Below are 21,894 nucleotides of genomic sequence, written 5' to 3' on the forward strand. Positions count from 1 at the left end.
GGTTATAAACTCAGATACCCAACTTGAGATGCTATAGAAATGAACCCTTCTTTTTCTGTTTCTCCTTATCTCAGTCAAGGCTGTTTCTCTGAATCATCCCAGAGCTTCCTGGCAATCTCTGCCTATAAGGGTTCATAAAGGGGCTCATGAAATGTTGCAAAGAACTGCCACCGGGAGGGGCCTGAAATCCCCGGGGTGCAACTTCTGGTCTGTTACAATAATAAAGCAGATCCTTCTACTGCAGTTAGGAAGAGTCAGGTATGTCATGTGTCATCACTAAATGCTTCCTGGGGATTCGCCCATTTGGTCCTTAACAACCCTGTGAAGTCAGAACTATCATTACCCCCGACTGTAGAGCCAAAGAGCCAGGCTCAGAGCTGTTAACATTTTCCAAGACACTATGGGCAGGAGACAAACTTCAGAACCCGGGCTCCACGCTGAGTCCATGCCGAGTCCCGCAGATGCTGAATGACATCCTCAAGGACGCACAAGCCGCTCTGTTCCCAGCCCCAGAGCAGCTCGAAAACCTGGGATCTCCACTGCGCTTGTTGGATGTTTTCTCCTCTTACCCCCTTTCTGTTTGTGCTCTTCTGGCGACAAGGCAGCCTGGTGATGTCTCCCCAGAGAAGAAACAACCTCCTTGCTAGCCTTCCCTTATTTCTGCCCTGGCAGTTATCTTCAATCTGGGCAGCCAAAGTGATTTTTCTAGGCTAAAAAGAAAAAAACCCGCCCAAAACAAAAAAACAGCAAACCTGACCATGCCCCCACAGTCCTCTCTAGAAGATCTTACTATTACTCCCCATGGCTCCCAGGATGGCTTCCCCAGCCCTGAGCATGGCATGGAAGCTTCCCGCCCCCCACACTTGTTGTTGATGGCTGCCTCATGTCCCTTTGGGTCTCCCCTTCTGGCTCAGACATTCACAACCCCAACTGTTGGCTGACCACTCTCCTGAACTTCCTCTGCGGAAATCGGTTTTCTGTCGTCTGTTCTTCTCCCCATCCAGGGAGCCCTGGTGCAGTTCATGTCACCTGCCCAAGCCTCCGTTTTGTCAGACATGAGTTGGAGGTTTATGCTTGTCCCTTCTGAGGGTAATAAAGAAGATAAATATGAGGACGATGATAATAATGATAATGAAAAACAACAATAATAATAGCGAATAATTACTCAGCACCTACTCCGTGTCAGGTACTTTGCTAAGCAATTTACATAAGTTAGCCATCCCGTTTAATTAAATCAGGGAAAGTTCTGATTTGTATTTTATCGTAGGATGCTCAGGAAATTTACCTGGCTCGGGGTCAACAGGTATCAAATGTCAGGACCAACACCCAAATTCAAATCTGTGTGAAATCAAAACCCATGCTCCAATCCTGGTTTTCTAGGATTCTAGAATTCTCTTCTCTCTTCTCCTTTCACAGCTTCTGAAGTGCGGCCTGAAGCGCAGTCCTTATTCAGCTTCTTGAGATGCTAGACTGAAGGGACACAGTCGGTATGCTTTCTCTATGCTCTGGGAGGACTTGGGTTACTCCCCCGTCAGATCACTTCTCACCGGTCACTCTCAGTGTATGTTAATTTTTTTTTAAGATTTTATTTATTTATTTAGGCAGACAGAGATCACAAGTAGGCAGAGAGGCAGGCAGAGAGGGGGGGGGAAGCAGGCTCCCCGCTGAGCAGGGAGCACGATGCGGGGCTCGATCCCAGGACCCTGGGATCATGACCTGAGCTGAAGGCAGAGGCTTAACCCACTGAGCCTCCCAGGCGCCCCTCAGTGTATGTTATTTATTCAGACCATGGGTATCTATTAAGTCCCTGCGGTGTGCTAGGGGTGTCAGAGGTTGCTAGCTCTTCCCTAATATCCGCCCTTCCCTTCTTCTTAGTAAGACTACCCCTGAATTTGAGCTAGCCATGGTTGCCCAGAATAAAGGAAACCTTTCCAGCCTACCCTGCAGCTAGGTGTGGTCGGTCATCTGAATGAGTTCTGGGCTGGAGTGGAAGAGGGGTGTGCAGACTCTGAGGGGTGTCCCTTCAAGGGAAAGGCGTGCACTTCATTTCCTCCTTTCTCCTCTCTGGCAGGAACTGGGGCAGCCCTCGTGGGTCATCAGATGAAGCTGCCTGGGGGAGAATGGCAGAGCGTCCAGCCAGGGGGATTCTTGCTTCCTGCAGAATCAGGAAGCTGCTACCCTTAACTGCTTGACTGGATTTTTCCATAAGAAATCAATGTGTATCTTTTGGAATCCTTGTTTGGGGAGACTATCTATTGAGACAGTTGAATTAATATCCTAATCCAGGTGATGTTATGGGCAGTGGGGTTACAAGGCAGATTTCTGACATTCTAATGGAATGCAGAAAGATTAACCATGTAAGATAAAATGGAAAAGAACAAATAAATCTATGCAGGTCATGAATCAAGTTATAATGACTCAGAATGACTTTGGGCGGGAGTGCCCTTATCTGGCGTGACCAGGAAAAGCCTATCCAGGAGGTGACATTTGAGATGAGACTGAATGATGAACAGAAGCCAGCCCTGGAAGGTCTGCAGGAAGAACTTTACAGGAAGTAATAACAAATAACAAATGCTATAGCCCTGAACTGGGAACTAGATTGGCAAGTTCAAGGTTCGGAAAGATATCCCCGTGTATCCTTCTGTTAGAAAGCTGAGAATAAGTATTTTTAATAAGTATTTATGTATTTTTAAAATATATTTCTTAAATTTTTTGATGAAAGAGAGAAGCAGATTTCCGGCTGAGCAGAGAGCCCCACAGACCTTGGGGATCGACACAGGGCTGGATCCCAGAACCCCAAGATCAAGACCTGAGCCAAAAGCAGATGCTTAACCAACTGAGCCACCCAGGTGCTCCCCAATATATATTTATGTATTAATTAATGAGTTCTTCTGTGGGTCTTGAGAGGCCAATGGGCTTTAATCTGACTGTCTCCTCAGCAGGGAGGAAAGTCACTATTGGCACGGGTGCTGGCCAGTTTCCCACACTATCATCTTGGGCTTGGTAAGGATATCTGCTACACATTGTCCTTTGGCCTGGCTGATCTCATATAAAGCCTCTCTTGCTATAATTCACTGCCCACAGCCCTGCCAATAAAAGCAAGGCTCATCCCTGCTACAGAGAACTCTATTTCCATCCCCTCCAGCACGGCCACCTCTTTCTCCTGTGACCTGCCAGCCATGAAGTTTCTTTTCCTCTTTCTTGTCATCCTACTGGCCACGGAACCCATGGTCTCAGGTAACTTGGGTCTCTCTCAAGTGTCTGGGATCTTGGTTATGAACCTCTTGCCTTCCTCTCCCCTCCACTTTGGGCAGCACAAAACTCCTCATTTGATGGGGTTTGGGAGGTTTTCCCATGATCAGCTCACATCCACATCTCTCTCTGATTCTTCTTTCCCAAGGTGGTGGGATGGTAGATCTTTGGGGTACCTGACACTTAAGGACAGGATGGTATTCTGGTGGGATCTTGGGAGAAGGTTTAGGGGTGATGGGGTTGGGTGCAGATTGGGGACTTGTTGGGGGCTTGAGGGCATTAAGATTAGAGCCTGAGGGTGAGCTGTGATGGGGAGAAAGACCTTGGGGTTGGAGTGGTAGGGGGAAGATTAGGATGAGCTGGAGGTAAGGTGTTGGGCTCCCCTGATGACTTGGGGTGAGACAGGGAGGGGATGAGTTGAGGTGGTGTGGAGGTGGTGCTAGGGGATAGACTGGAGCTTGGGCTGAAACTGGGAGTTGGTACTGAATGGGGCAGGGTATCTGATGACTGCTGCTCAGGATTGAGGTTGGTGACTTGATTAAATTTAGGTTTGACTTGCAGTTCAAGCTCAAGGGACATTGAGTTGGGTAGGGCTGGGGGTTCTACTTAAGACTGGACTGGGTTCTGAGTTTGAATTTGGTGAATATGGTTAAGGAGGTTTGGGGATGGGGTTGTGGCTGGACCCAGGTGAGCTTAAGTTGGGACCAGGCTATTGATTAGGAGCTGGGTCTGTTGAAATGTGGGTGAGTCCCCTCCATCCCTTAATATTACAGATAAAGTTTATTGTCCTTTCCCATCTTTCCCAAGCTCCATTAGGGGGGATCTTCATTGGCATCAACTGATCACAAAGTTAGGAGTAGCAAGTTGAGAGATAGGAAGACAGAGGATGGAATGTCTGAAAAAGGCTTTCCTAAAACCCTTGGAGTTCCCAAGGTTGGAACAATTGTCTCAATTCTCTCCCCTCTCAAGATCACTTTTCCCCTTTCCTGGGACTGGATTCACTGTGAGTTACTCAACTGTCTCCCTCCCCCATCGCCCTGTTCCTCCTCTGCCTCCTCTCCTCTCGCCACTTGAGGGATACTAACATCTGCTTAATGGTTGTTCCTGTGCCCAACAGCAGAGTGTTGGATGGATGGAAAATGCCGGTTGGTGTGCAAAAATGATGAAGACAGTGTCATACGCTGCGCAAATCGTAAACGGTGCTGTGTCCCTAGTCGTTACCTAACAGTCAAGCCAATGACTGTTGAAAGAGTGGAACCCTGGACCATTCCTCACACACGCAACCAATAAAACAAAAGGCCAGACCTGGCAGTAGAGGGCCTATAAATAGACCTCATGGATAGAAATGGCTTTGTTTCAGGTTCCTTAGCTCCCACATTCCATTAAAACTCACAAATCTGTTTCTTGTGTCCATCAATCATAAGGAATGATGCCCCAAATGGATTGAGGTGGGGGTGGGGGGGATGGCAAGATGGGGGTTAAGAGGTAGCAGAGAGACATTGCTGGGGCTTGGCCACAGCAATGGGGTGATAGTTACAGTCTTAAAGATAGTTCCTCCTCTACCAGCTGCAGGAAAGGCTATCGGAGTGGGTTGAGGAGCATATCTGGGGAAGCCAAGAGACTTGAAGGCACAGCCGGTACCGAGAGAGGGGGAGAGCCGCTGGGAGGGAGAGTTGCTCCATTTTGGGGGTGAAAAGGCTGGGGGTGGAGAAGGACCAAGTAGAGCCCAAATCCTTGGGTTTCTAGGGAAGTTGGCTGAGATGCCTTTTGATGCTGGAGACCCCACAGCCCCAAGGATCAGAAAGTTTCCAAGTGCTAAAAAAAAATAAAGCACATGAACTTACCCATTTATAAATGCGTTTGTTCATTCTTCAGTTCTTCCATTCTTTCATGGATTCAATAGTTCAGTCATCCCAGCTCCTCCACTCACTGCTGTCAGACTCTGCTCCTATCCCCATCCACGCTTCAGCTTCCCCAGATGTGAGGCTGGAACCCTAGAATCTATCTCAGGATTGTGGGAAGTGGAAGATAGGATAATGGAGCGTGCAGCGCCTAGTACATTGTGAGCTCTAATAAATGTAGCTGTTACTGTTGTTGCTCATTCATTTCATTTCTTTTTTTTTTTTTTTTTTGAAGATTTTATTTATTTGACAGACAGAGATGGCAAGTAGGCAGAGAGGAAGGCAGAGAGAGAGGAGGAAGCAGGCTCCCTGCTGAGCAGAGAGCCCGATTTGGGGCTTGATCCTAGGACCCCGGGATCATGACCTGAGCCGAAGGCAGAGACTTAACCCACTGAGCCACCCAGGTGCCCCGCTCATTCATTTCTTCAAGCATTTAAGGAATACCTGCTGTGTGCCTTCCTACTGTGTGAGACTCTGAGGGACACGGAAGCCTGTCTCATTTGAACTAAGAATTTAGCCTGGGAGGAGACTAACCCATGGAGAACATTCGAGAATTCTGATCAGGAATCTAGAGGACCTGGATGTCTTCCTTGCTCTGTTATCGCAAATCCTATTCTCTGGGCCCCATTTATCCAACACAGTCGTTCATCCCTGAACTGTGCTCTCTACAGAGAGGTCAGATACCAGGAGTGTTCTATAAAGCATGGTGCGTGACATGGAGACACATAAAAGGGGTTCACTCTGATCCATGAGATAATTTGTTCTCAATTCAGTATTGCTCTTAGACTCTGGGAGTTAGGGAGTTAGACTCTTAGAGTTGCTCTTAGACTCTGGGAAGAGAGACACCTCTTTCTCTGATCCTTGTCCTACTCTGAGCCTCTAATTAAGTCCCTCCCCATGGAATTAGGAGTCAATGGGGACAAGTGAGATATCTCCATTTAGAGACAATGCCCCCCTCTCCTTCCAAGACCATGCTTTGTGCAGCTGGGGCCTGGAATTTCCTGCCCAGAGAACACTTGTGCCTGCTTCCAGGGACCACTTGGGCTTTCTCCGGAAGATGGGGCCCACCATGTGTGCACCTTCAGCAGGAGGAGTACCAGGGGACACTCCTGTTTGAGGGGCAGGGGACCAGCTTGGATGTTCAGGCTGGAGTGTCCATGTTTTTCACGAGAGAGTCCTCACACTGTGGGGCAGAGATGGGGATGAGGGAGAAGAGAGCTGGGCTGTGGGCTGAGCCAGCTCCCCTCCTGCTGCCTTGTTCCTGCTCAGAACTCTGAAGAATCCAAGCATTACAGATCCAACTCTGCTCTTCAGGTCATTATGAAGGGCGATATCATGAAGGTCTGTGGGATAGATTTTAGTTGTCCCACTTGTTAGCTGATTCAGAACTGTTAAATATGCAGACATATGACAGATGAGCCTCCATGTGCGTTCGTGCCCAGGACCCACAAACGTTGGGTTGCGCCTGGAATTTGGATGGTGCTGTTTTGCAATCATCTCCAAGCTCCCTTCAGAGACAGGGACTGCTTCACCTGCGCTTTCTGCATTCTCAACATCTGTGCGATCTGGGGAGACTCTTAGGTTGCCCCTTCAGAGCTACCTGGGCCCTGAGTTCCTGGGTGAGACCATCCAAAATAATTCTTCACTGGCTTCTCTACCTCCAGGTTTTCTTTGCACTGGGGTCTGTTATCAGAGGGATTCTTTCTAGGAGATTCATCTGACCATGTTACTCTCCTGCTTAGATGGTTTCTTTTGCTCCTTCCTGCCCAGGGTCGGGTCTGAAGGCGTTGGTGGCCCAGCTTCATCTCCCATGACTGCCACTCATGGACCCTCTCCAACCTTGCCTTTGGTCATGGCTCCCCTCCACCTCGTCCCCACTACCAGGTTCATCTTTGCAATGAACTCCTTCTCACCTTCAAAGTGCAGTTGATGTCCCTAGTCAGGAAAGCCTTCCATAAGCTTTGTCTCACTATTCCTTAATAATTATAATACTAGTAGCTATCATAATAGTTCCCATTGTCACTCCTTACGTGTCAGGCACTGTGCTCGGTGTTCATGGACCTGAAGTCATTCCGTTCTTACACATTCTTACAACAAGCCTCTGGGTTGGTTTATTTGTTTTGTTTTTTTAAGATTTTATTTATTTATTTATTTGCCAGAGGGAGAGAGAGAGAGGCAGGCAGAGGGAAAAAAAGGGCTCCTTGCTGACCAAAGAGCCAGATATGGAACTTGATCCCAGGACCCTGGGATCATGACCTGAGCCAAAGGCAGACACTTCACCAGCTGAGTCACCCAGGTGCCCCACAACAACCCTCTGATTATCCCTACCTTATGGATGAAGAAACTGGGACCTAGACAGGTGGTGTCATTAGCCAAGGTCACATGACAATAAGATAGAGCAGGGATTCCAACTAGGTTCTGATTGGCTTTACAAAGTGTTGGCCTTAAGCAGGGATGAAACATACTACTTTATTAGGTAATAATTTATTCACTGCTCACTTTTCACCAATTCTGCCACCACCCCCCCCATACTGGATGGCAATGCTCTGCAGCTGAGACAGCACCTTATTTACACCTGTATTCCGGGTGATGCCAGAATCCTGGGCTAGAGGGATGGGAGGACTTGGGGATCAGATATACACGGCTCTGGTGGGCAGTGTCCAAAAGGATGCAGAGCAGCTCCGAAGGTTCGCTCAAGTCGGTCCTCTTTATTCACCACTTGGTTTGCTCCCAGAAGACACAGATTTCATAGTGTGGGAGGTGGTCTGGGGCGAGTCAAAGGGTCCCCCAGTACTAGGGCCTGGCATTAATGTCTCTATACACAGTCATCATGCCCTCACCAAGTTCACTCATCATGAGGCCCTCAGTCCACAGCATTAAGAAACTCCTCTGTGCTTAACACGTGCACACAGAGACAGCCCTGGGGAGCGATAGGATGGTGAGGTGAGGAAAAAGCTTGGAACTCACCATCAAGCCATGTGAAGCTTTTAGAAGGCAGTTAACCCCGAGTCTGAGTCTCTGGACTTGGGGTCTGGGCATGTGAAATTTTGAAAATTCCCTCAGATTATTCATTTGGAGATATAGCTCCATTCCCCCACCTCAAGTCCCCTGCCAGACTTCCTTCATTCCTAATAGCTCTCAAACTGTGAGAATCTCTGAGCTAGGCAAACTTCTCTTATCTTCCCATTTCACAGGTGGGGAAACTGGGGGTCTGAGGAGGAACCATGACCTACATTCGTAAGTAGGTTCGAGACAATGCTGGGATTAGTAAACAGTTTTTGATTTCTGGTGAGGGGGCTGAGGGGACATGGAAAGGATATGACGAAGATGTGGTGGCATACGGTGACAGGGAGCTGAGGGGAGGCCAGGAGGTAGGAGCTGTAAAACCCCTGAAAAACTCTGAAGCCCTTTCTTGGGTGCCATGGCCTCTCTCCAGGGGTCAGGGTTAAAGCAGGCTGGTTTACACTACTGTATACCCTTCTTTCAGATGCTAATCTCACAAAGGCCCTTCTCAGGGGAGAGGGAAAAGGATTATCTTGAGGGAATGTGGCAGAAAGGGTGTGGTTTTGCTCTTGTAAAGCTTCTCTGGTCAAACTTAAATGGAGTAGATCCTTTTTATTCAATGCAAGGGCTTAGGATAGCTGTGTGTGCATGCGCGTGCGTGTGTGTGTGTGTGTGTGTGTGTGATGTGTGGTGTGTGTTTGTGTGCGTGTGTACATTAGACTTTGTATTAAGCCCATTTGGACACAAGGGACCCTATGTGCCTACCACCAAGTTCAAGGCCTGACAAAGACTGGGTGTTGATAATGGTTGGTGGAATGAAGGAGAGGCCCATGAATGCCAGGTTCAGAAGTTTGGGCTTGACGTTGGAGACAATAGAGGGCCATGGCTCCAGCTGTCATTATCCAGGGAGGAACCAACCTTTCCCAGCCCCATCTCAGCGTGTGGAGAAGGCAGCGCTATACCTCAGAGAGCCTATGGGCTTGGAGCCATAGTGAGTGGAGTCTGAGGCCTTGCTCTGCCTCTAGCAGTTACCAGGCCTTTTCCAGAACACTGTCTCTCTGAGCCTCTGTTCATAATGCAAGAAGGAAAAATAGATATGTCTACTTCAGAAGATTATAGTAAACATTTAACAACTTAACATAAACCAAATGGCTCACAGTAGGTGATTTGCAGAATGTGATGGTCATTATTTTTCTTTTTCTTTCCAGTCAAAGGATCATTTCCTGTTTCGGAGGCCTTAGTCCCAAGGGGGAATAATAATAATAATAATAATGGCTAAGGTTTACTGAGTGCTTACTACAGACTAGGAACTGTGTCTCTGGTTTCCATGTGTGCACGGCCTCCAAAAAACCAAACCAAAACAAAACAAAACACCTCTGGCTACCACTGAGGGACTAATGTCTGTCTAATTTCATGGGACTATTCCCAGACTAATAGTTCATAGTTGTAGCACAGAAATGGCAGAAATGGATCCTTCAGAAAGGATCTTTATGTGATAATAACAACATTTATTTAGTTAACATTTATTTAGTGCTATGAGCCAGTCCCTATTTGTTTTCCATTTATTATGCTATTTTTATAAGATTTTTTTTTCTTATTTATTTGACAGACAGAGATCGCAAGTAGGCAGAGAAGCAGGCAGAGAGAGATGGAGAAGTAGGCTCTCTGCCGAGCAGAGAGCCCAATGCGGGGCTCGATCCCAGGACCCTGGGACCATGACCCGAGCCGAAGGCAGAGGCTTCAACCCACTGAGCCACCCAGGCGCCCCTATTATGCTATTTTTAAAAGACTTATTTATTTATTTGAGCTGGGAGCGAGAGGGAGAGAGCATTTGAGTGAGCAGGGGGGAGGGGCAGAGGAGAGGAGAATCTCAAGTAGACTCCCTATCAGCATGGCAATCCCGCCACACTGAGATCAGGACCTAAGCCAAAATCAAGAGTCAGACACTTAAACAACTGTGCCATCCAGGCACTGCACCACTTCTTAAGTTATTAACACAACTCTAAGTGTTAGGGACTATTACAGTGTACACTCTACAGATGAGAAAAGGGTAGAAGAGGGAAGTAAAGAAATTTGTTAAAGGTTACCCAGCAAGTAAAGTGGAAGCTGGGATTTGAACCTGAGGTTTCTTGACTTCATTTCCTACTCTTTTAACCCCTGCCTAGCTCCTTAGGTTATTTTATTTGTGTTCTAACTTATTTATTTCAGCTTTACTGAGATGTAATTGGCATATAAACATATAAGGTATTTAAATGGTATATCTTGGTGATTTGATTGTGAAAGGATCCACCCCCACCCCCCACCTCTATCTAGTTAATTCCTCATATCCATCACCTCACAAATTTATCTCTTTTTTTGTGAGAATATTTAAGTTGTATTCTCTTAGAAAATGTCAATTATACAATAGAGTGTGATCAACTCTGTTCACCATGTCATACATTAGATTCTCAGACCTTATTCATCTCATAGCTGAATGTTTGTACCCTTTAACCAACCTCTCCCTATTTTCTCCACCCCACTTCCGGGCAACCACTTTTCCACTTCCTATTTCTATGAGTTAGACTTTTTTTCTTTTTTTGGATTACATAAATGAGTGATACCATGCAGTATTTGTCTCTGTCTGGCTTATTTCATTTAACATAATGCCCTCAAGTTCCATCCATGTTGCTGCAAATGGCAGGATTTCCTTCCTTCTCACGGCTGAGTAATATTCCATTATATATTTATGCCACATCTTCTTTAGCCATTCATCTGTTGTTTTCCTATGTGAGTAGTTGTGAATAATGCTGCAGTAGATATGAGGCTGCAGATATCTTTTTGAGATCCTGTTTTCATTTCCTTTGGAAATATGCCCAGAAGAGGGATTGCTGGCTCATACGATAGTTCTATTTGCAGTGTTTTGAGGAAAATATTGTTTTCCATTGGGGCTGCACCCATTATGTTCCCACCAACAGTGCACAAGGGGTTCCCTTTTCTCCACACCCTCATCAATTTTTTTATTTTAACTTTTTATTTTGGAATAATTATTCATAGGAAATTGCAAAGATAGCACAGAGAGAGGTCCATGTACCTTTCATGTAATTTACCCCCCAAAGATTATATTTTATAGAACTAATAGTACCATACACAAAACAGGAAACGGAAATTGCTGCAATGGGTTTGTATACTTCTATGACTTTTTTTTTTTTTAAGATTTTATTTATCTATTTGACAGACAGAGATCACAAGTAGGCAGAGAGGCAGGCAGAGAGAGAGAAGAAGGGAAGCAGGCTCCCCGCTGAGCAGAGAGCCTGACGCAGGGCTCGATCCCAGGACCTTGGGATCATGACCCGAGCCGAAGGCAGAGGCTTTAACCCATTGAGCCATCCAGGTGCCCCACTTCTATGACATTTTATCATAAGTGTGGAATCATGTTACCACCACTGTGATCAAGATACAGAGCTGGTCTTTCAATATAAAGACCTTCCCTCTGTTACTCCTTTTTTTTTTTTTTTAAAGATTTATTTATTTCTTTTAGAGAGTGAGTGAGAGCCAGTGTGGCAAGGGGCAAAGGGAGAGAATCTTCAAGCAGCTCCCCCTCACCCTGCTGAGCATGGAGCCCAGTGCGGGGCTCGATCCCACAACCCATGAGATCATGACGTGGGCTGAAACCAAGAGCTGCCTGAATAACCAGCTGAGCCCCCCAGGTGTCCCCTTTCCTGCACAGCAGGAGAGTCTCAGTCCCACACACTCTCTTCCTGCCTCCACCCTCTGCCACTATCCTTACCATTTGGCAACCACTGATCTGTTTCTTATCTCTCTAATTTCTATCATTTTGAAAGTGTTCTATAAATGGAATCATATGTAATCTTTTCAGATTGGGTTTTGTTTTTTAGTCAGCACTGTGCTCTTGAGAGTCATCCAAGTCGTGTGCATCAGTTTTTTTTAATCTTCAGAAAAGATCATTCCTTTTAAATCTGAGTTCTAGCCAATGCATTAGAGCAAGAAAGAAAATAAGACATACAGGTTAGAAAGGGAGAAATAAAACTGGCTATTTACAGATGTCATAATGTTTTCTGTAGAAAATTCCAAGGGATTTACAAAAAAAAAAAATCTAGAACTAATAATTAAATAATCAAATTTAGTAAGACATACAAGGATACAAGATAAAAAATTAATTACATTTCTAAATGCGATCATTGAACATGTGAACGTTGAAATTAAAAATATAGGGGCTCCTGGGTGGCTCAGTGGGTTAAGCCTCTGTCTTCGGCTCAGGTCATGATCCCGGGGTCCTGGGATCTAGCCCCGCATCGGGCTCTCTGCTCAGCGGGGAGCCTGCTTCCTCCTCTCTCTCTGCCTGCCTCTCTGCCTACTTGTGATCTCTGTCTTTTTCTTTGAAGAAAAAAAAAACAAACAAAAAAACTTCCCCCCCCAAAAAAGAAATTAAAAATATAGTAATATTCACAATCACTCCAAAAAAATATAAAGTGCTTAGGTATATATCTAATGAAACATAGGTAGCAATTGTATGTTGAGAACTACAGAATGTTGATAAAAGAAATCAAAGATTTAAATAAATGAAGAGACATACTATGGTTATAGATTGTAAGATTCAATAAGCAGGAGGCGCCTGGATGGCTCATGGGGTCTGCCTTCGGCTCTGGTCATGATCCTGGGGTCCTGGGCTTGAGCCCTGAATCAGTCTCCCTACTCAGTGGGGAGTCTGCTTCTCCCTCTCCTTCTGCCCCTCCCCCTGCTTGTGTGCTCGCTTGCTCTCTCTCTCTCTCTCATGTGCTCTCCTAAAAAAATAAAAAAAAAAACTTTAAAAAAGAAAAGATTCAACAAGCAAAGATGCCAATTCTTTTCAAATTGATAGACACTCTTAATACAATTTCTATCAAAATCCCAGCAACATTTTTTGTAGTTATAGACAGGATTATTTTGCTATATCCTGCCTATAGAGAAATCCCAAAGGAATGAGAATAGCTAAAACAAGAATGAAGAAAAAGAATGGTCAGAGGAAGCATTCTACGAGATATCAAGGCTTGTATAGTTAAGGTAATCAAGACCGTGTGGTATTGGTGGAGAGATAGCCATATGGATCAATGGAATAGAACAGGAAATCAGAAATAGCCCACATGTGTACAACCAACTGTTTTTTCAAAATGTGCAAAAGCAATTTAGTGGGAGAAAGAAATCTCTTTCAACAAATAGCGCTGGAGCAATTGGGCATCCGGAAGAGAGAAAGAAAAGAGAGAAAGGAGGGGAGGGAGGGAGGAAAGAAGGAAGGAAGGAAGGGAAGGGCCTTAATCTAAACCTCACATCTTACATGAAATTTAACTCAAAGTGGATCATAGATTTAAACATTAGATGTAAAAGTATAAAACTTCTAGAGAGCAATGTAGGGAAATCTTTTAGACCTAGGGTGACAATTTCTTAGATATGAAAACACAATCCACAAAAGAAAAAAATCAATAAGCTGGACTTAATCAAAATTTAAAATGTTCACTCTGTGAGAAGCCCTGTGAAAAGGATAGATGGAAAGACATATGGCAGGCTGGGAGAAATATTTGCAAGCCATATATATATCTGACAAAGGAAAGGACCTGTATCTAAAATATAGAAACAACTCTCCAATTAGGGATGCCTGGGTGGCTCAGTTGGTAAGTGTCTGCCTTCAGCTCAGGGTGTGATCCCAGGGTCCTGGGATCAGCGCGCCATGTCGGGCTTCCTGCTCAGTGGGGAGTTGACTTTCCCCTCCGCCTGCTGCTTCCCCTGCTTGTGTTCCCTCTCTCACTCTCTCCCTCTCCACCCCGACAAATAAATAAATAAATAAAATATTAAAAAAAAAAACCAAATTAGAAGAAAGATGTTTCACTAAAGAGGATATACTGACAGCAAATAAGCCCACAAAAAGACGTTCAACCTCATTAGCCACGAGGGATACGTGTAAGAAGACCGCGTGATAGTCCACTGCGTAACTAACTAGTAGGACAGCTAGAATTAAAGATAACGGCAGGGGGACGCCTGGGTGGCTCAGTTGGTTAAGCAGCTGCCTTCGGCTCAGGTCATGATCCCAGCGTCCTGGGATCGAGTCCCACATCGGGCTCCTTGCTTGGCGGGGAGCCTGCTTCTCCCTCTGCCTCTGCCTGTGCTCGCGCTCTCTCTCTCTCTCTCTCTCTGACAAATAAATAAATAAAATCTTTAAAAAAAAATAAAAAAAAAAAAGATAACGGCAGGACTAAATGCTGGCAAAGATGCCGACAAACTGAATCTTTTACACATTACTGGTGAGAACATTAAGGGGCACAACTCTGGAAAACAGTTTTGCAGTTTCCTTTTAAAAAACTAAATATACCCTGGCTGTGTTAGCTAGCAAGGGCACTCCTGGGCATTTATTCCAGAGAAATGGAAATTTAGTTCCAAAAACTCGTACATGAATGTTCATAACAGCTTTATTTATTTTTTAAGGGATTTTTTTTTAAGATTTTGTTTATTTATTTGACAGAGGGAGAGATCACAAGTAGGCAGAGAGACAGAGAATGGGAAGCAGGCTCCTTGCTTGATCCCAAGACCCTGAGACCATGACCTGAGCTGAAGGCAGAAGCTTAACCTGCTGAGCCACCCAGGCACCCCAGGGATTCTTTTTTTAAGACTTAGGTTTTTAGACTGCTTTTAGCTTCATGGCAAAATCGAGAAGGTACAGAGAATTCCCCCATACCCTCTGCCCCTACTCATGCATAGTCTTCCCTATTATCAACAGCCCCCCACGGAGCAGGGTGTTTGTTACAACTGATGAACCTGCAGGGACACATCATTATCACCCCCAAGTCCGCATTTTACCTTAGGGTTCGCTCTTGGTGTTATACATTCTCTGGGTTCAGACAAATGTGTAATGACATGAATTGATCACTAGAGGATCATATAGAGTAAGTTCACTGCCCATCAAACACTCTGTGCTCTGCCTATTCACCTGTCTCCTCCCCCAACCCCTGGCAACACTGATGTTTTTATTGTCCCCATAGTTTTGCCTTTTCCAAAACGTCATAGAGTTGAAATCAGACAGTATGTACGTAAGCCCTCCCAGATTGGCTCCCCTCACTCACTAATGTGCCTTCAAGATTCCTCCATGTCTGTTCATGACTGGACAGCTCATTTCTTTTTAACATTGAACAATATTCCCTTGCCTGGTTGTGCTACAGTTTATGTACCCACTCACCTACTGAAGGCATCTTGGTTGTTTACAAATTTTGGCAGTTATGAATAAAGCTACTATAAACACCGTGTGCAGATTTTTTTCATGGTAAAGACCGCTTTATTGGTGGCAGTTGCTATTGATCCCCAGGGAAGCACTCAGTTATTTATGGATTACTGGTCCACAGAGAGCTAAAGGAGACTGATCCAACTGCCTGCTGTGATGATAAGCTGAGGTCACCCCTGCTACTCAGGAAATGGAGCCACGGCTGGCTGTGACATGCATACACTCTTCCACCAACCAATCGTCATGGTGACTCTATAGAGGAGGGTGTCCACCATCCCGCCCTTCAGATGCGCCGGAATGCCACAATCCTCCTGAAATAGCTTTTGTTTCTCTGGAACTTAATTTTCAAACTGCCTACATGAAGTAGTTCATGTGCAGATTTTTGTGTAGACATCAGTTTTCAAGTTCTTTGGGTAAATGCTGAGAAGCACAATGACTGGATTGCGTGGTAAGCGCATGTTTAGTTCTGTAAGAAACTGACAAACTGTCTTCCAGAGTGGCTGTCTCGGTTCTCATTGCCATGGGCAGTGTAGGAGAGTTTCTGTGGCTCCATATCCTTGTCAGCATTTGGTGTTGACAAGTGGTCCAGATTTTGGTCATCCTAATGGGTGTGTAGTGGCATCTCATTCTTATTTGACCCCCTTTATGTCCTGATGCTGCTCCCTGACTCCTGGATCTATGTTACTATTAAGTGGAAACTAACTATCTGTCTTTTGTTTGTTTTGGCCAGGCAGACATCACACCCTTCGATGCATGGGAAACACAGGAGTCTGTAGACCCTCTTGTAGAAGGACTGAACATCCCTATCTCTACTGCCTAAATTATCAGCCATGCTGCCTCCAGTCCTACATGAGGATAAGTATTGCTGGCAGAGAAGAGAAAGATGACTGGAGCCAAGAGAACCGCTGGCCAAAAATACCCTGAATGCTCGAGATCGCCATCTTCAACCTGAAGTCAGGACCCCTCATTAAAATTCATGCATCTGCTACCTTTGTCTGTCTTTCATCCATTGGAAATCATGGTGAGAGACTTCGTTTTGCGTGGTGAGATACCTGTTCCATTCTGGATCCAGCCCTGTGGGAGAGAAGGCTAGAAAACTGTAAGGACGAGAAGAAGCTAGACAAACCATGGAAGATGGGGAGGGAATGTCTTGGGACCACTGAGGGAGAGCTGAAGGGTTTTGACTTCATCTGTGTTGTGTGGGTCTCAGAGGGGGCCCGGCACTAGTGGGATGGAGGTACAGGGCAGGGGGTGGAGGTCAAGCTGGTCATGCGTAGCCTCATTAAGCAGAACAAAGTGCTGAACTCAAACAGCATTTGGGGGAAGGATCCTGGGGCAGTGGTGTTGATTACAGATCTGGAGAAGGGTTGATGACATTTAGAAGTGTAGACCCTGAAGTGAATCCAGCACTGATGGCCTGATCTTCAAAGCTTAATGCTATCACATTGTTTCAGCATTTGGGTTCAGACATTGAGCGTCAGTCTCCTCCTCTGACAATTCTCTTCTCTTCCTTCGTTCTGTGCTATTGCCCAGCCTCTCATAGCAACAAGCCGTATGAACTGGACAAAATTGGAGGTTCTGGACCTGTTTCTGGATGAGTCATGGTCTAAGAACCCAGATGAATCCTCCCATTGAGAATATCTAAAATCATTTATTTCAAACAGGCAAAAAAAAAAAAAAAAAGAAACCTTCTTAAGCAGCCTTGACTTTCAAAAAAAAGTAAAGAATATTAAGACTGAGTGAAACCAGGTGCTTTTCTGAAGGCAGTAACTGAGATTGGCTTTTGTCTTGAAAGCATTTGCTGAATCAGGTGAACTTGAGCTTTAGTTTCTGCGGCTCTGGCCAGGGTCAGGCGTGGGCAGGGGAGAGGAGACAGTGCCTAGGGTCTGAAAAAATGGGAGTCTTGTAGGAGACTCCTTCATAAATCTCAGTCCTGAAAGCGTTACTCGTATTGTGTAAGGATAAAACAGATATAATACTTGTCCTCCTTCACTTGGTGTTTTCCAAGGAAAATTGTCTGGTCTTGAACCTTGGCACTCAGTGCACAGAAAAAAATTCCTGCTGGGAATTTACAACCTCAAGTTGGCTTTCACACAGTCTCTCTTTTTATATATATATATATATATTTTTTTTAATAGGATTTAATTTATTTATCTGAGAGAGAGAGCACGGGCGCATGTGAGAGAGCACAAGAGAGTGATCACATGAGTGGGGAGAGCAGCAAGCAGAGGGAGAATCAGGCTCCCCACTGAGCATGGAGCCCGATGTGGGGCTGGATCCCAGGACCCTGAGATCATGACCCGAGCCAAAGGCAGATGCTTAGCTGACTGAGCCATCCTGGAACCCCATCTCTCTCTTTTTTTAAAAAAATTTATTGGGACACCTGGGTGGCTCAGTCAGTTGAGCGCCTGCCTTTGGCTCAGGTCATGATCCTCAGGTCCTGGGATAGAGTCCTGCATTGGGCTCCTGCTCAGTGGGGAGCCTACTTCTCCCTCTGCCTGCTGTTCCCCCTGCTTGTGCTCTCTCTCTCTCTGACAAGTAAATAAATAAAATCTATAAAAAATTATTTAATTTCTACACGTAATGTGGGGCTTGAACTCATGACCCCAAGATCAAGAGGCGCACACTGTTCTGACTGAGCCAGTAGGTGCCCCTCTCACATAGTCTCTTGGTATATGGATGGTCTAAAAAAAAAAAATCAAGCTGATGATTTAGTTTAAAGTTGTCCCAAAGTAGTAGCAGCACAGATGTGTGACAGAAATGAAGGAGCAACCTTTAAGTCATGACTCAACTAATTTACTCTGATTAAGTTCCAAGGAATACACATAGCTCAGAGCCCCAAATCACAAAAACCACAAGGAAATAAAGCACCATGAATTAAGGCCAGCAGAAACCACAGACCAGAGATCCAGACTTCAAGGACTTCAAGTATCGGAATTATTAGTAACAATATTTTTAAGAGTAATTAGCAAAAATAAATTCAGGAGATTTGAATTTTCTATCACCACGTGGGTTTTACCTGACCCTTGTGAAGAAGCATTCCAGGGTTGGGTGGAAATGGTATATTCCAAGCAGAGACTCAGCAGATCTGGAAGACATAAACAAACTGCAGGAGCAGGCGTCTCAGAAGCCTGTGCCGTATTGGTTCTCCTTCATCACACACTAGTGGCATCACAGAGAATTGTTGTGTTTAGATACAGAAGGAGGAAAAGGAAAGGCAGGTTTGTGGAGTGGCTAACACCATGTGCTAGCACTGGCTAGAAGTGACGCATTATAGCCCGATTTAGAAGAGGCCCTGAAATGCAGCAATGAGTAAGGGAAATCCTTTCTGTAGAAGAAGGGATGGTCTAAGTATGGATCTTAGACTCATGGACAGTGATAACGGGTTGACTGGTGGGCTAGTCAGTGTCTTAGAACAAGGTTAGAAGTTAGGTAAAAATGAGGTGTGTGGTGGTTATGTGGTTGGGCCTCTCTAAAAGGGGGCAGGGTGTGTAGATATTTTTATGCCATCAGAGGGAGAAAAACAAAGCTCTCGATAGCCAAGTGGACAAAATGATCCATCAGGAAATGGGCTTAGGAAGCCAGCCTTTCAACAGCTTCTATTCCAACCTTGAAGCAATTGGAACAAAAAGGAGTCCTCACAGCTTACACCGGGGCCATTTTCCTACAGTGAGTGGTAATATAGGGCTTTAGGGGCAAAATTAGCGAGCAATGAAATGGATGCTTTCACCTGAGGTATCTGCTGTTGTAAAGAAAGGTTTTAGGGGCGCCTGGGTGGCTCAGTGGGTTAAGCTGCTGTCTTCGGCTCAGGTCATGATCTCAGGGTCCTGGGATCGAGTCCTGCATCAGGCTCTCTGCTCAGCAGGGAGCCTGCTAACCTCTCTCTCTGCCTGCCTTTCTGCCTACTTGTGATCTCTGTCAAATAAATACATAAAATCTAAAAAAAAAAAAAAAAAAGAAAGAAAGGTTTTAGTGTCCTAGAAGCTACTCTTACAAATGCAAGGATTTGGAACTTTGATGGTGACAATTTTTGCTGCCATCAAGAGTCAGGATGAACACTGTAAGGACCTATTTTATATTTTTATATTTTAGCAAGAGGCTTTCATTGAGGTTAAACAAAAACCTTGTTGTTTAACCCTTAAACTGTCCCTGCTCCCCTTCCCCCAGGGGATTCACTTAAAAACAAGTCCCGGAAACCAGCTCCGGGTAACAAAGCCCAGATACAAGGGTGGGTCAGGCCAGGTGGAGCCATCTGATCAGTGGGGGGTTGCATACTGTCTCCCTGGTTACCAAGGAGTATGGGCCCCGCCCTTTGGGAGCCTTTTGGGCGCCAATCCTAATCAAGGTGTAATAGGCTGGTTCAAATGTCTACTAGGGTAAATTGTAATTCAGTTGGTCACCTAGCATCACTGTGGAGTTTCCTGTGTGTGTTACAATCTCATTGGTCACCTGTGCGTGGCCAGGCCCGACCGCATGGCCTTTGCCCTTAAAAGCTAGACTGTGAAACAGAGAAGGGTTGCCCTCTCTTGTAAGAGGTGCGTCCCCGAACGTTCGGTCTGATTCTTGATGCTTGGCGCGAAATAAAGCTTTGCTTGACCTTCGCTTTATATCAGTTTGCTCCTTTAATCACGGACCCATTATTGGGGCATAACAAACACAAGGGATGCTTCTAGTACACCAAACTACTTGTTGAGAAGACAGAACAATGGAGAGATTAGGGTTGGAATACTTAACCAAGTGAGTGTGCATAGGTCACCAGCAAACAAGGGGACTCTAAAAATGAGTTAAAACTTGTGCAAATAGGGGCGCCTGGGTGGCTCAGTGGGTTAAAGCCTCTGCCTTCAGCTCAGGTCATGAACTCAGGGTCCTGGGATGGAGCCCTGCATCTGGCTCTCTGCTCAGTAGGGAGCCTGCTTCCCCCCTCTTTCTGCCTGCCTCTCTGCCTGCTTGTGATCCCTCTCTCTTTCTCTTTTTCTCTCTCTCTCAAATAAATAAACACAATCTTAAAAAAAATAAAAAAAACCTGTGCAAATAATTTTGGGAAAAGCTGTGAGGAATTTATTGTTGCAAGTATTGAAAATTTTCAGATTTATTTACACAGATGTTTTCATTTAGAATTACACATTGATGGAAGATGGATTACTATGGTATTTTTAGTGCTTTATTGATATGACTTAGTTTATCCTTTTGAGGACAGGGCTGAGTGACAGCCAAGATGAAGTCATGAGCTTTGAGGAAACTCTCAGAGAAAGTCTGCGTTTTCAGTTCTGAGTCACACTTTTCATCGTCTTTACTCTTGGTGTTTATTTCAAAGCTAGGTGAAGTAAGACTTGTTACCAGGATATCAATAATATCTATCTGAAAATTAGGTATGGGTGTGGGAGAAGTGACAGGAACTTTCTGGTCTGTAACACAACAGACTTGATAATGCTGACATACTGTTTTTGTCACTTTGTCACTCTGCAGGTTTTCCTGCAATATTTGTGCCAGCACTCTTCCCTACCACACCACAGGCTAAATAACAAAAGGAGAGACCATTATTTTGGGATACTGGTGCTCTCAGTTTTACAAGCCTGACCGACTGTACTTTTGGCATCTGTAACAACATCATGGGTCATAACTAGATTGTGGCTTTAAGACTCCCAGCTCAGGCCAGGTAAATATCAGATTTCTAAAAGTATCTTTTCCCAATCTCTTACATGCCCATTTTTTAACTTTTCTGAAATGGAGAAGAATCTTGGCATAAATGAAAAGAAACTTGCTCATCACAAGGAATTAGAGCTTATTATAACGAAGCTACCTGGGGCTGTGGGAAGCTATCCACATAAAGAAAGTTCATCTTGTGGTCACTGTTGAGTTATTTGCATTGGTCATACCCCATGTGGTTAATTACTTTAACTATATACTCAAATGAATATAGAAAAATACTAGTAACAATAAAATGAATACCCAGGTACCTGCATTCTCATTAAGAAGTAGAACGTTACTAGATACTTAGAAGAGTGTAGCTATTCCTAAGTGAGATGCTTTGTTTGCTTCTTTAGTTTCATAATGTGCATATGAATCATGTAGAGATGTTGTTAACATGTCGATTCTGATTCAGTCAGTGGGGCAGGGTCTGAATTTCTGCTTTTCTTTTCTTTTCTTTTTTTTTTAAAGAATTTATTTGTTTATTTGACAGAGAGAGATCACAAGTAGGCAGAGAGGCAGGCAGAGAGAGAGAGGAGGAAGCAGGCTCCCCGCCGAGCAGAGAGCCCAATGCGGGACTCGATCCCAGGACCCTGAGATCATGACCTGAGCCGAAGGCAGAGGCTTAACCCACTGAGCCACCCAGGCGCCCTGAATTTCTGCTTTTCTAACAATCCTCTAGGTGATGCCAGCACAGCTGCTCCAAGATTTACACTTTTTGGAGCAAAGTTTAGGGCCATAAAAATACCTCATGTGAATTTCAGGTGTTTAATATTCAATAGTGTATTAATTTAATTCAATACTGTT

At 44.9% G+C, this 21,894-nt stretch overlaps 1 protein-coding gene across 1 annotated transcript; it reads left to right on the forward strand.

Moving 5' to 3' along the window:
* Positions 1–3,179: 3,179 nt before the first annotated feature.
* LOC308349055 (beta-defensin 119-like) lies at positions 3,180–4,542 on the forward strand (the record flags this gene model as incomplete). The annotated part of the gene is made up of 2 exons (XM_080813600.1): positions 3,180–3,237; positions 4,370–4,542. 2 exons carry the CDS (start codon positions 3,180–3,182, stop codon positions 4,540–4,542), a joined length of 231 nt encoding a protein of 76 aa, XP_080669726.1.
* Between the last annotated feature and the right edge of the window lie 17,352 nt (positions 4,543–21,894).

Source organism: Martes martes (assembly GCF_963455335.1).
Source record: "Martes martes genome assembly, chromosome: 9".
Lineage (NCBI taxonomy): Eukaryota > Metazoa > Chordata > Mammalia > Carnivora > Mustelidae > Martes > Martes martes.